Consider the following 15,040-nt stretch of genomic DNA (forward strand, 5'->3'; position numbering starts at 1 on the left):
ACTTCCCAAATGAGTCCATGTTTATTCAATGAATGAATAAACATGGACTCATTTGGGAATATCTTAGTAGGTTTACAGAATATTTTCCTGACAAAAACCCTAGTGCAAATTCTATCATTCCCATTTTAGAGATGAAGAAAACTACAAAAATGAAAGACTATTTTATGTGTAAAATGAAGGGGCTGGAGATAATATATTAGAAGAGGAAGCATCAATGAACCCCAAAGAGCTAAAGTCAAGAAGAGTAGCTGAATATATGTACATAATAGAAGAAAACTGAGCTCGAGATAGGGCAATTTTAAAAGCACTTATCTTAAATAAGAAGTTTCCAATGGCTGTTCTACACAGAGGGTGAGCCTCACTCTATCAGAGCAAGGTTTGCTACATCTCTCCTCAGGATTCTAACCATTCTCTGAAAGATTTGTAAACACCTTTTCTAAAATTTGGTAAAAATACTTAATAATTGTGTTCCCCTGGGGGCTTGTTGGGAAATGTTTATAAACCAGATTTTCAGGGGAAAAAGATATGCAGGACACACTTTTAAGTTTAATATGTATTGTTTCTCCATTACTTTATTAATCCTAGACAATGAAAAGCAATAGTAAAAACTCAAGTCCTGATTTATTCATGGTAAAATTTAGCAACCTGCTGGGAAGTTATTTAGAGCTGACTTCAGTGCACCTTTGTGTTATTCCCTACCTTAAATGGGTGTGATTAGTACCTCAGTTCCTTGCAGCTACTTAACATCAATTAGCTTTTCTTTTGTTTCTTTTTTTTTTTTAAATCTTGAATTATTTCAAAATGTCCAAATCTCTATGACCTCATTTGGGTTTTTCTTGGCAAAGATAATTGGAGTAGTTTGCCATTACTGTCTCAGTTCATTTTACAGATGAGCAGCTAAGGCAAATAGGGTTAAATGACTTGCCCAGAATCACACAGCAAGTATTTAAAGTCAGATTTGAACTAAGGAAGATGAGTTTTCCTGACTTCAGGCCCAGAATTCCATCCACTGTACCATCTAGCTATCCAATCAATGAACTTTTTACAAAGGGATACTTAATTCAAAGACATTGTAAGACTAAAACTACAACCCTCTTCCTCATCACTTGATTGGGACAAGGGTATGTGTCTATCCCCTATCAGACCAAATTTTGCTAAATTGCTATTTGGTATTGTTTTGGCCAGGTTCATTTCCAGATGCCTCCAATTGAAAGATAAGTTTTTCACTCCATTATGATTGGCTAGATTCCAATATTAACTCTTTGGGATGTAATTCTGGGCTGCCTAAACCTGAATGCTGGGATGCCAGGATGCTATAACATTCAGAGAATCACTTTTCTGATCTTTCAAATCTCACAAGGTCAGTCTCCAAGCCCTTCACCTGTAACTGAGAAGAACAAACTCAGAGGCATGTGATCCAAGTCGACTGGGGCCACATGTTGGTCTCAGTGATCTTACCCACTCTTTCTCCAGAAATTCTCTCAGCAAAGAAATTAAACCAACAAAGAACAGAAAAAACTAAGGCTGAGGCTGTCCAAGGCTCCTTGAAGGCTTTTCCATTTCTGATTCCATAATTATAAACAGTAAAAAAGTTTCCAATCACACAGTCAAAAATCAATCATCAATAATTAAGCATCTGCTGTGTTTCATGCATTATGCTAAGTTGAGGATACACCCCCCCAAAAAAAAACAAAAACAAAAACAAAAACAAAAACAAAAACAAAACAAAAAACAGTCCCTAACGAGTTTACATACTAATGGCAGAAAAAGGAACTGAAAGGAGAGGGAGACCCAACAAGGTGGGCTTAGAGCCCAAAAAGTAATGGAAAATGAGGAGTTAGCTAGAAAGTTCTGAGATTTCTATAAAGAATCTGAGACTTAAAAAAAAATGAAGGCTTTGGGAGGAGTTTACTTCTCTGCCTTACAGTTCTCCAAGACTTGAGGCCAAGAGTGAATTTCTTAGATCCAAGATCAGTTGGCATCATGTCCTTCCTTTGCTTACTACATCTTTTAGATAGCCAGGGTCACAAAGAAATGTAGAGCTACTGTGTACATTTTAAATATATGTCTACATTTAACTGGCAGGTTGTCAAAAGGATCAGTTCTCAGTATTTAGTTTTTTCCTACTCTTTCATTCTTCGTATTAACCATGACTTCTAATGCCTCCATCCATCAGTATTCTCCTGATGATTAGCATGAGATAGAGTGCTGGGCTTGAAGACCTTGACTCAGAGAAGTCATATATTATGTGACCCTGGAAAAGTCATTTAAATTCTCCCAATCTCAGTTTCCTTATGTATAAAATAAGGAGTTGGATTTGATATTCTTTAGAATTCCTTGTAGCTCTTAATTCAAGATTTTCTACTTTATTGAACCATCCTTTTTCCTAGTCTGGACTTCTTTATGAATGAATTTAGATTTGTGTTATTCTCTACTGATGAATCTCTTGTTCCTTTATATTTTAACTATTAATGCTTTGCTAAACCCCTCACTCCAATAAGTTATATGTAGAATAAATAGAAAATAATTAACAAAAAGAGAACACTGGAATTAAAAAGGGTTGGGGAATCCTTTCTGTATGAGAAATCTTAGTTGAGACTTAGAGGAAGCCAGAGGGATCAGTATTCAGAGCAGAGAATTTGGAGACAGCAGAGAAAATTATTTCCTTAACACATTCCTCCCCTCCATACACTTTACAATCCAGCCATAGTGATTTCCTTATTGATTGTCAGACATAAAGATCTGTTTCTAGGCTTTTGAAGCTTGGAATTTTCTTCCTAAGTATCTGGTCTGTTAGAATCCCTGGTTTTCTTTAAAAATCAACTCACATGCCACTTTTTTAAAAAAGAAAGTTATCTGCTTTTGAAAAGGATCAAAGGTAGCTTTTGATTTCCCATATGCCATTACTTCTACTTTCTTTATATGTGTCTTGAATTTGCTCATATTTGTGTAGCCACAGGAGTTACAGTTTGAAAGTCACAATATTTTTCTCTTCCCTGATGATTGTGGTAGGTTAGTGAAGTTCATTTCTCTCTCCATTCCCAAAAGAAATAAATATTTTAATTGGGAAGATGAGGAAGAGTGTAAAAATATGGGATCCTAACTAAAATTTTATGTGACAAACTTTTCCCTCATGAAGTTGAACAATCAAATTATCCAAGATGGGTTGGGGAGGATGCTTGGAAATCAGAAATATGGTAGTGCAGAGAAAGGCCAATTCAAGAACCTGCTTAACACTACTGTGTAATAAATTTCAGTATCTTTTGAGACTACCTTGATGATAGTCTTCTTTAGGAGGGCAGAATCTCTTATATATTATTATCCTTTATCTTCTTCTTATTTTTATTCATTCCTGGAATAGTAACCTATGTTGTTCTTCTTCTTGCCTCAAATTGCTGTAAAAGGACCTGGCCCATTTAGAAATAGTATCTTTTTAATGCAATAACTTTATCCTTCTTCTGCTATTTTATAACTCTTTTAAAACTGCAGAGTTTTAATATAATCTGTCAGTTCTACTTACTCAATTTCACGAAGGCAGTCTGGGAATAAATAAATGCCTAAAGAAAGGTGCTCCAAATTATTAAAGGTTTGCATGACAAGATATCAATTATATCTGTGCAAACTGGCTCCAAATTGGGAGAGCAACTCATTTTACCAGGATGAGAGTTTATTTCCTTGACAGAGAAAAAGAACCATCCCTGACAAAACATTCTGGAATCATAAGTAGCAATATAGGGATTCTAGTCCTTCTCCTGTCCACAAATGGAATCACTTTCTATTTTAATTACTTTATTACTTTATTTTACTATTACTACTAAAATAATAATATTATTTTATTTAATAATTTATTCCAAAGAAAGCTAATATATACTACTCTCACTATTTTGGAATCATAGATCATAAATAATTTTAAAAGAAAGAAGACATAGTTTGTTTTGCATTAATATTCATTATTTTTCCATCATTCTTTTAGATTTAAAATTAAAGAACCTGGATTTGAAACTACCTCTGGTCCTTTCATTGACTTCTAAATTGATTCCCCTTATTTTCTTTATGTGTAGCCCTATGCTATCTTCTTTCCTTCATCAATAACACATTTTGGGCAATCTTTTTTTTTTTCTTACATATTTTTGTTTCCTTTCATTATTTATTATGTCCAACTATTTGGTTCTTCCTATGTATTCCAACACTCGGTTTCATTTTCTCTTTTTTCTTCCATTTCAAGTTCTATTTGTATAGAAACTGAATATTTTCAGAACGATTCCAACTATCACTTTTATCCAAACCAATTAATTATGACCTATTGCTATAATGGACTCACTAGAGATCCAGGAGTACATTGTGCGTGGAAAAATTTTGCTTGACTGGCTATAAATTTTGTTCAGAATACTTCTTAGAAATATTTAGCTGCCATGCCTATAGGCCGCACATTCCCCACTTTCATTTATAATACTAACTCTCTGACTAATCCCTTTTCTTGTATTCTGTATTCTTGGAATTTTTATTTTCGCTCTTTTTTTTTTCCTCTCTTCTTTACTTCTTTTGCCTTTCCAGAAAAAAAAAAAATTCCTATAAAGATACCATCTGTCCAGTGTTTGAATTTATTTTAAGTGTGTAAAAACACGTTAAGTGTCCCTTAGTTGAGATGGTGTATATAGCACATTGGATTTCACTCTCTCACTAAGAGGTCTTTCTGAGTTTGGTATACAATCATGTGGATCAGCTTTCCTATTGTGGGAGGGTTTCTGCACCTGAAGGTAAAGGACCAGGCTCTTTATCTCACACTCCCATCTAGAGCCTTAGAGAAAATCACTTAAGTTTAGATTTGAATCAGGTTTTGGGCTTTCTCAAAAAAGAGAGTTGAGAGGTAATTAGTGTGCATTGCAAATCAAGAAAAGGACAGCAGTTTATCACCTTCACACAAAAGAAATGCTTAACACAGGAGACTCACTAACACATATTATCAAAGAAAAACAAACAGCAGTGATTTATGACTAGTTGTTATTTTTTGTCCTAGAAGAGAACCATGATTTCAGGAAGGTGATACCATGACATGCAAATAATTGGACTTAAGTAAGGGAGGACTATACAAGGTCACCTGCCTCATTCTCTCCTCCAGAGCCATAAAGATCTAGTGCTCCCATATAGATTAAGATAACTGGAGATGGCCCTGGATGCATTGGGAAACCTTGGTCTTTTTTGTTGACTATAATTACATTCTTCTTGAACATCAAAACATGAAGCTGTTCAGGGAATTTTTAAATTAGAATTTCAAATTTTGTATTAGCGTTTCAAATCTTGGTTTTGTACTGTCCAAACAATTCCTTCTAGATATATCTTTTCTGAATAACCAGGCCAGAGCTTGGGCTCATCATCTTGTTGATGGCTATCTTCTTCAAGAGTAGAGATGCAGCACATTCATACTGTACTGGCCCAGCTAGCTTGATTAAAGGATCCAGAAGCTTAAGATCTGAATTCATAAAATTTCCTCTAAGCCTAGACATGTCTGGTTGAGGATCACTATTTTATCACCTGAGCTCTGGTATGGAATACAAAATAGAAGAAGCCAAAGGCCATGTCTGTAGTCAGACTTTTAAGGACAAGGTGTGGAGAGAGGGAGGAGGAAGGAGAAAGGGGGAGAGAGAGAGAGAGAGAGAGAGAGAGAGAGAGAGAGAGAGAGAGAGAGAGAGAGAGAGAGAGAGACAGAGAGAGAGAGAGAGAGAGAGAGAGAGAGAGAGAGAAAGAGAGAGAGAGAGAGAGACTGAGAGACATACAGAGAGACAGAGAAGAGAGAAACATAGAGGCAGAGAGAGACAGACAGAGAGAAAGAAAGAGAGAGGGACTGAGACAGAGAGAAAGACAGAAGATAGAGAAGACAGAGAGATCTTACTATTTTTTAACTGACAGTGCCCCATTCTGTCCATCTTAACTTTTGTAGATCTCAATTTTCTAAACTGTAAATAAGGCCAGTATAGCTCTAAGGTCAATGAGTTAGCTAGATTGAATTAATATGAGTTAATAATGATAATGAATTAAAAAGTATAGATTCATTAATCTCCAGTATTTATTTACCTTTAGGCAACAAAATAATAAATCCTTGAACAATCTGACAAATGCACAAATCTGGAATAGAATTTTTTTTAAAAAAATCTTAATTTCAAATGATTTAACTTTTGACACTTAAAAAAAGCTGCTATATTTCTGTAATTATTTCTTGTGAGGACTTTTATGATTTAAAGAAAAAAGCAACCAAAGAAAAAATTCTTCTAATGGAGAATTTATGAAATAGTCTTGTTTGGATTATGTGAAATTGTCTTTGGAGCTGTGATGCCCCATAGATCTTCCATTATTTACATCCTTTCATTGGCTTATCTCTTATATCTGAATTCAATCTTATCCCCAAATTTTTATTCTTCCTTTTATTTCTAAAGTAGACACTACCTCCTTTTGAAAATCAAACAAAAGAAATACTTTTCCTTGTTTTTCCATCTTTGAGATTTCTTACAACTCAGAATAAACTTATAGCTGTAAAATGCTCACCAGTTAGACCTTCAAAATCTCAAGTAAGAAACATTTCTAGTCTCATAGCAAACATTACAGTTAGTCTAACTCAAAAAGGAAAGCCAAAAGTTATTTGTATTTTAGATCCCTCTCAACATTTTTCTTTCTTCACAAGTGTTTTTATTTTATCCTTATATGTGGTGCATGTTTCCTTCTCTTTTATCAACATTTTCCTGTCCTGTGTACTAATCTTTCTTATTTAGCTATTGAATATATGTCTTATTTCTGAATTATAAATTCTTATTCATTTTTGCATACCCCACAATATTAAAAAGTATCTTGCCCATAGATAGTTCTTGACTCAAGACAGTTGAAAAAAAATCTTTTGGCAAAATAGTGAATTTCTAGTGGTGAAACTTTACATATGGAAGAAATTAGTTAATATGTTAGCAAAATGACCATTTATAATGTCCTTAAAAATCTATCATGAAATTGGTGTGTAAGGTCCTTGAGGGTATACACTGTCTTGTACCTATTTTTAGTACCCCAACATGTAGTAGCACAGATCTAGTTTATAATGAGTGCTTAATGTCTATTCATTGTTTGACTCATTCCTCTGCCAACATATAGTAAACAGGAAGCTTTAGAATATTATTTCCTCTTCTTCACTCTTTCTTTTGGAAAAGCTCTATACTATCATAGTGAAACTTTCCATCTTGATTTGTTTCTGTTGTTTGTATTCCCAATGAAATACATTATTTTGGTAAGTGCTTAATAAATGCTAGCAGAATTTGGTTTGATTAATCTCATAAGCATTCATTAGAAATAGATCTGTGGTGTTGATCTTTGGCGGAAAAAAAAAAGGAAAGGCTGCTCATGACACATTTTTAAGTTGAATCCTTATTATTAATATTTTCTCTATCACTTTATTTTTTCTTTTAAAATATATTTATTTCTTCAAAACTTAAATACAAATAAAAAATAAGACAAAAACAACAAAAAATGTCATGTGCATAGCCAGAGCTCAAGAAAAGATTCAAAATATGGAGCAATAAATTTCCATTTCAAAAAAGCCTATATAATACACACTATGCATTGTATTCAAAACTGTCCATTTTTCTTTCCTTTCTTATAGGCTTTCTTTTGTTCTCTGATATGTACTTTTTAACTTCATTTTCTTTCCCCCTCTTCCTCTTTCTCTCCTCTCACACCTCCCCAAAGAAGGCTATAGTTAAGCACCCGATATATTTATATATACTCTCCCTTACCTTCTAAAGTCTAAAATAGCAAAAGAATGAATCAAACACTGAATGATAGGGTTTCTAATTTTCTGTGCGATACTAATGCTCACACTGAAATATTTAACAATCACCTCTGCCAGCTTTTATGAACTGGTGCAAGCATGACCCTGGATTTATCTATTTTTAAAGTCATTTTGGCCACTTTCTGTTGTTTTTCCTCTTTCATGTTGTATCTTGACAAGTAATGATGGTTAAGTAAATGTCCAGATAAAAATATCAACTATATTGTGAATGGAAGAATAAATAATTAGATTAGAGCTAGATTTTGAAGAGAAATAAAATTTAGGGAAGCTAATGTTCACAAAAATCATATCTTTCAAGTAGCTTGAACAAGAAATTCAAAGAAATGGTGAGTGCAAAATATCCAATTTTTTCCTCTTAATGAAAGCTTCTCTATTTTAAAAAAACTCAAATTTGATTTTTGTATTACAAAATTATATTATTTAATTTGTAGAAAAGTCTCACAGTGCACATATATAAAGAGTTTATTTCTATATTAAACATTTGTTAAGCAGTATTTTTTTTTCTCCTCAGAACATATCGGGTTTTCAAACTGAAGCTAAAATTGTTGGATTGGAACCTATCACTGCCTATTCAGTTAGTGTATCAGCATTTACAAGAGTTGGAAATGGCAATCATTTCAGTAATATTGTACTATTCACAACCCAAGAATCAGGTTAGACACAGTTTTCTGAACTTACATATGTTTCATTTCTTATTATCCCATTTTCTTTATTTTTCAGTTAACATGACAAAACACCAATATTCTCTAGTTTACTAAGAATTTCAGTGCTCCAAAATAAGCTAGGTCATATTTTTTTTGAAATGAGATGGCTGAAATTGGGGGTTTGTTTGGGGAACAATGATAGCTACTAGATTACTTTGAAAGTACCTAAATCATAGAACCATTAGAGGCAGCTAGATGAGAAAGTAGGGAAGACACTCTAATAGATTTTTTTAACAAGTTGATTTTTTCTAAAACAACGACTATATGTGTGTGTGTGTGTGTGTGTGTGTGTGTATGTGTGTGTGTGTGTACATATATGTATATGTAAAATTTTTTGGGAGGAGGAAGATAGAATAAACAGAGTAAGGAAGGTTTGTTCTTAAATAATGACAATTGAAAAAAGCCAGTAATTTATTTAAACATTCCAGTTTCCCATTTCTTTTCAGTTATAATGTCTAAAAAAGAGAAATAAAATAAAGATAATTTAATCACTTGCCTATTACAGCATAGTTTTGTAAATGATACATCTTGGACTGAATTGCCTTTCATCTATATTCTATCCAGAAAGATATATTATCTTTTTTTTTTCCAAACTGGGATAAGTGCCTTATAAACACTTACTGCCACAATCATCATGTTAAATGAATGGATCTAAAACACTTTACCTGAAAATATGATAAAAGAATTTTTTCCCATTATAATATTCTTTAACCATATACACATATAGTGTACATGTAAAGTTCACATATGGATGTTAATTTATGAATGTTAACATCTGAATGCTAATTTTAATATTTATTTCTCCCTTAAGTTCCAGATGTTGTTCAGAATGTGCATTGTACTGCCACTAGTTGGCAGTCAATTCTACTCAAGTGGGATCCCCCTAAAAAGGCGAATGGAATAATTACACATTATATCATAACAACTGAAAGGAATTCTACAAAAATAGCTTCACAAGAGCATATGCATAATTTTAAAGAACTTCTTTCAAATACTTCTTATGTGTTTAAAATACAAGCCTCTACATCTGCTGGGGAAGGAAAAGAGGAAATATGCAATGCTAGTACATTACATGAAACAGGTAATTGTTTTTCAGAATGATTATATTTCACAATTGTAAAAATTACTCTAAGCACGCATCTTTTATATTACTCATCCTAACCCCATTTAAATGAAAACATTCTGCTGCTCATTTCTTTTTTATATTATCACCTAACTTAAAATATAGCTTATGCAAGTTCCCAGTCCCTTCTCATAATAATGGGGCAATGTATTTGGAATAGGGGAAGAAGAAATGGCTGAGAAAGGTGGGAAAACAAGAGAAAATAGTGAAAACTAAGAATCTAATTCTAACTTCTATATAAACATTCTCTGTCAAGTAGCTCAGAGTAAATTTCAAAAGTGAAACAAATTTCCTCTATTTTAGTAGAACCCTGCTCTTATCAGTGTGAGAACATCCAAGTAGGTATGTGAAAGTAATTTGGATTGAGCTTTTCTTCCTCCTCCATTTCCCTATTCCACAACAGTAGTCACAAACCAACTTCTGGGCATCTCTGTCTCTCCCAAAGCCAAATTGAGAGTATACTTTTGGTCACATGCCAACATGTCTATGGGTATTTGCCCTGGATATAAACATTCCTATTTATAACATTGCTAGTAATTTTCCTAACTCAAGCAGTTTGCATTGGTTTGGTTGTAGATACCATAATTTATTTTCTTAAGCCTCAAGATATCCAACTTTCAAACAACCACAGCACCCAAGATGGGCTGTTCTACAGGAAGTAATTTATTCAGTTGGTTTCTCTAATTAGGAGAGAGGAAATTGTGGAAGGATGCATCTCTTTACATTCCCAAGTGTCATATCACTAAAAATCTTCCCTTCAGATACCTTTGGCTCATGAGATCTGTTGGAATACATGGGAGCCACCTGACAGTGGCTGCTGGAGATCCAATCCAGAATGGATCTCCTCTTGTAAGAGGATGATACATAGAGACTGAGAGGCAGTTGCTGTTCTCTGACTTTTCTCACTAAGAGGCCGTTGAGTTGTCTGACTCCCTCTGCCTCCAATTTATCTCATTCCTAGTCCACAACACCTGTGTCAGCAAAAGATGCCCTGCAGTTTCTTCAGATGCTATGATCCACAGCTGTGGAGGCTCTCAGAGAACTGACCTGTCCATTAACAAGATCTTTGCTGATCTTTCCTATATAAGTTGTTTTCAGATTTGGTTCTTAGAGTTTTTCTTTATATCCCCAAGTTTATAAAGAGAATACTGGAAGAGTAGGACTTAATAAGCAATCCTTTAAGACAAAGGTATGTAACCTGGTGTCCATGAATACTTTCTTTATTTAATGGTTTCACAATTACATTTCAATATAATTGATTTTATTTGTTATCCTACATATTTTATTTTATGCATTTAAAAACATTGTTCTGAGATGTTCAACAATTTTACCAGTTCATTAAATAAAGGGATCTCCTGCTTGAAGGACTACTTTATGTGTAAGAGAAGAGATTTTAGTCTAGAACAGTCTGATGACAAAAATTTTTCTGTTCTGCATTTTAAAAGTAACTTGGTATTAATTACTTTACTTCTGCTCTCCCATCCTTATGATTTTCTGCAATTATTGGCATTTTTGACCAACATAACTTCCTGCATACTTTACTTCCATGATATTATTCTCTCTTGTTTATCCTTGTATTTCTCACAATTTCTTTTTATCACTTTGACAAATCATCACACATTTTCTGAAATCCTTAACTTGTGGAAATATTCTCTCTGCTCTGGGTCCACTATTCTCTCTGCATATCCTCTCCCTATGATCTTATCAACTTCTATGAGTTAATATCTTCTTTACAAAATAACTTCCAAATCCATATATCCAACATTAATCTTTCTCCTTACTTCTAGTCCTGCACTTTTAACTACTCATTGGACTTCTCCACCTGAATGTCCAATAGCATCTCAAACTCTACATATTCCAAATGGGTCTCATCTTTCTATAAAGTTTTATCTCCACCGTACTTCCTATTTCCAGTCACCCAGATGCATTTCCAGTCACCCAGATTCATAACTTTGGCATCATCCTCAACTCACAATTTTTCCTCAACAATCTTATCCTAGACAAACTCCAATGAGAAAGACTGGTATCTTAGATCTTTGTATTAGTAATGATATCAAATAATCCCAGAAAGACCTGCCTTTTTTTAATAATTGTTCTGGAAGGAGCATGTCTCTTCTCTGCTGTATAATTCTTTCAGCCCTGATGAAGTAAAGATATTTCCATGCTTCCTGTATTTGTGAGTCATCTATTCATTTCATTTTAATTATTCTGATTCAATTAACTGGAAAATGACTCTTTTATGGCCACAACTCAAATAAATGCAAATTAACTTCAGGAATATATATATATATATGTATGTATGTATGTATGTAAAACCAAAGGGATAAATATACCATTAACTATAAACCTCAATTCTCTTTTTTTGGTGAAGTAAGCATTAAGGTCATCATTTCTTTTTTAAAAAAATTATAACTTTTTATTGACAGAACATATGCATGGGTAATTTTTTTTTTTACAACATTATCCCTTGCACTCACTTCTGTTCCAACTTTTCCCTTCCCTCCCTCCACCCCCTCCCCTAGATGGCAGGCAGTTTTGTACATGTTAAATATGTTATAGTATATCCTAGACAAAATATATGTGTGCAGAACCATACAGTTCTCTTGTTGCACAAGAAGAATTGGATTTAGAAGGTAAAAATAACCTGGGAAGAAAAACAAAAATGCAAGCAGCCCACATTCATTTCACAGTGTTCCTTCTCTGGGTGTAGCTGATTCTGTCCATCACTGATCAATTGGAACTGAATTAGATCTTCTCTCTGTCGAAGATATCCACTTCAATCAGAATAATCCTCATACAGTATTGTTGTTAAAGTGTGTAATGATCTCCTGGTTCTGCTTATTTCACTCAGCATCAGTTCATGTAAGTCTTTCCAAGCCTCTCTATAGTCATCCTGCTGGTCATTTATTATAGCACAATAATATTCCATAACATTCATATACCACAATTTACCCAACCATTCTCCAATTGATGGGCATACATTCATTTTCCAGTTTCTAGCCACTACAAACAGGGCTGCCACAAACATTTTAGCACATACATGTCCCTTTCCCTTCTTTAGTATCTCTTTGGGGTATAAGCCCAGTAGTAGCACTGCTGGATCAAAGGGTATGCACACTTTGATAACTTTTGAGGCATAATTCCATATTGCTCTCCAGAATGGTTGGATTCGTTCACAAGTCCATCAACAATGCATCAGTATCCCAGTTTTTGCACATACCTTCCAACATTCATCATTATTTTTTCCTGTCATCTTAGCCAATCTGACAGAGTTGTCTTAATTTGCATTTCTCAGATCAATAGTGATTTGGAACACTTTCATATGAATGGAAATAGTTTCAATGTCATTATCTAAAAATAGTCTATTCATATCCTTTGACCCTTTATCAATTGGAGAATGGCTTGATGTCTTATAAATTACAGTTCAACTTTATGTATTTTGGAAATGAGGCCTTTATCAGAATCTTTAATGTAAAAATGATTCCCCAATTTTTTGCTTCTCTTCTAATCTTGTTCGCATTAGTTTTGTTTGTACTAAGGCTTTTTAATTTGATATAATCAAAATTTTTTTGTGTGAGTGATCAACAATGATCTTTTTTGGTCACAAATTCCTTCCTTTTCTACAAGTCTGAGAGGTGAACTAGCCTGTGTTCCTCTAATTTATTTATTATCTCATTCTTTATGCCTAAATCATGAACCCATTTTGATCTTATTCTGGTACGGTGTTAAGTGTGGCTCCATGCCTAGTTTCTGCCACACTAATTTCCAGTTTTCCCAGCAGTTTTTATCAAATAGTGAATGCTTATCCCAAAAGTTGATGTCTTTGGGTTGTCAAACACTAGATGGCTATCGTTATTGACAATTTAGTCCTGTGAACTTAACCTATTCCGCTGATCAACTAATCTATTTTTTTTAGCCAATACCAAATGGTTTTGGTGACTGCTGCTTTATAATATAGTTTTAGATCAGGTGCAGATAGGCCACCTTCATTTTTTATTTTATTTTTCATTAGTTCCCTTGAAATTCTTGACCTTTTGTTCTTTCATATGAATTTTGTTGTTATTTTTTCTAGGTCATTAAAATAGTTTCTTCGGAGTTTGATTGGTATAGCATTAAGTAAATAGATTAGTCTAGATAGTATCGTCATCTTTATTATATTCACTCAGCCTATCCAAGAGCACTTAATATTTTTCCAGTTATTTAAATCTGACTTTATTTGTGTGGAAAGTGTTTTGTAATTTTGCTAATATAATTCCTGACTTTCCTTTGGTAGAGAGATTCCCAAATATTTTATGCTATCAACAGTTATTTTGAATGGAATTTCTCTTTGTAGCTCTTGCTGTTGGATTTTGTTGGTAATGTATAAAAACACTGAGGATTTATGTGGATTTATTTTGTATCCTGCAACTTTGCTAAAGTTGTGAATTATTTCTAATAGCTTTTTAGTAGAATCTCTAGGGTTCTCTAAGTATACCATCATATCATTAGCAAAGAGTGACAATTTGGTTTCCTCATTACCCACTCTAATTCCTTTAATCTCTTTTTCAACTCTTATTGCCAAAGCTAGCACTTCTAATACAATATTGAATAATAATGGTAATAGTGGGCAACCTTGTTTCACTCCTGATCTTACTGGGAATGGTTCCAGTTTATCCCCATTACATGTGATGCTTACTGATGGTATCAAATAGATGCTCCTGACTATTTTAAGGAAAAGTCCATTTATTCCTATACTCTCAAGTGTTTTTATTAGGAATGGATGTTGGGTTTTATCAAATGCTTTTTCTGCATCAATGAGATGATCATATGGTTTTTGTTAATTTGGTTATTGATATAGTCAATTATGCTAATAGTTTTCTTATATTGAACCAGCCCTGCATTCGTAGTATGAATCCTACTTGGCCATAGTGTATTATCCTAGGGATCATTTTCTGTAATCTTTTTGCTAATATCTTATTTAAGATTTTAGCATCAATATTCATTAGGGAGATTGGTCTATAATTTTCTTTCTCTGTTTTCAACCTATCTGGTTTAGGTATCAGTACCATATCTGTGTCATAAAAGGAATTTGATAGGACTCCTTGAATCCCTATTTTTTCAATAGTTTATATAGCATTGGAGTTAATTGTTCTTTAAATGTGTAGTAGAATTCATATGTAAATCTATCTGGTCCTGGGGATTTTTTCTTAAGGAGTTGTTTAATAGCTTATTCTATTTATTTTTCTAAAATGTCTAATCAATTTACTTCTCCCTCTGTTAATCTGGGCAAGCTATATTTTTGAAGATATTTTTCCATTTCATTTAAGTTATTGAATTTATTGGCATAAAGTTAGGCAAAGTATCTCCTAATTATTGCTCCAATTTCCTCTTCATTAGTGGTGAGTTCTC

The 15,040-nt window shown here is 33.5% G+C and overlaps 1 protein-coding gene across 1 annotated transcript in view; it reads left to right on the forward strand.

The window, feature by feature from the left end:
* Positions 1–15,040, forward strand: part of PTPRQ (protein tyrosine phosphatase receptor type Q) — a 285,135-nt gene that overhangs the window by 123,205 nt on the left and 146,890 nt on the right. Inside the window, exons 33-34 of the mRNA XM_051962483.1 lie at positions 8,337–8,478; positions 9,341–9,610. Coding sequence (XP_051818443.1) covers positions 8,337–8,478; positions 9,341–9,610 — 412 coding nt within the window. The remainder of the gene's footprint in view (positions 1–8,336; positions 8,479–9,340; positions 9,611–15,040) is intronic.

Source organism: Antechinus flavipes, chromosome 5 (genome assembly GCF_016432865.1).
Source record: "Antechinus flavipes isolate AdamAnt ecotype Samford, QLD, Australia chromosome 5, AdamAnt_v2, whole genome shotgun sequence".
Classification (NCBI taxonomy): Eukaryota; Metazoa; Chordata; class Mammalia; order Dasyuromorphia; family Dasyuridae; genus Antechinus; species Antechinus flavipes.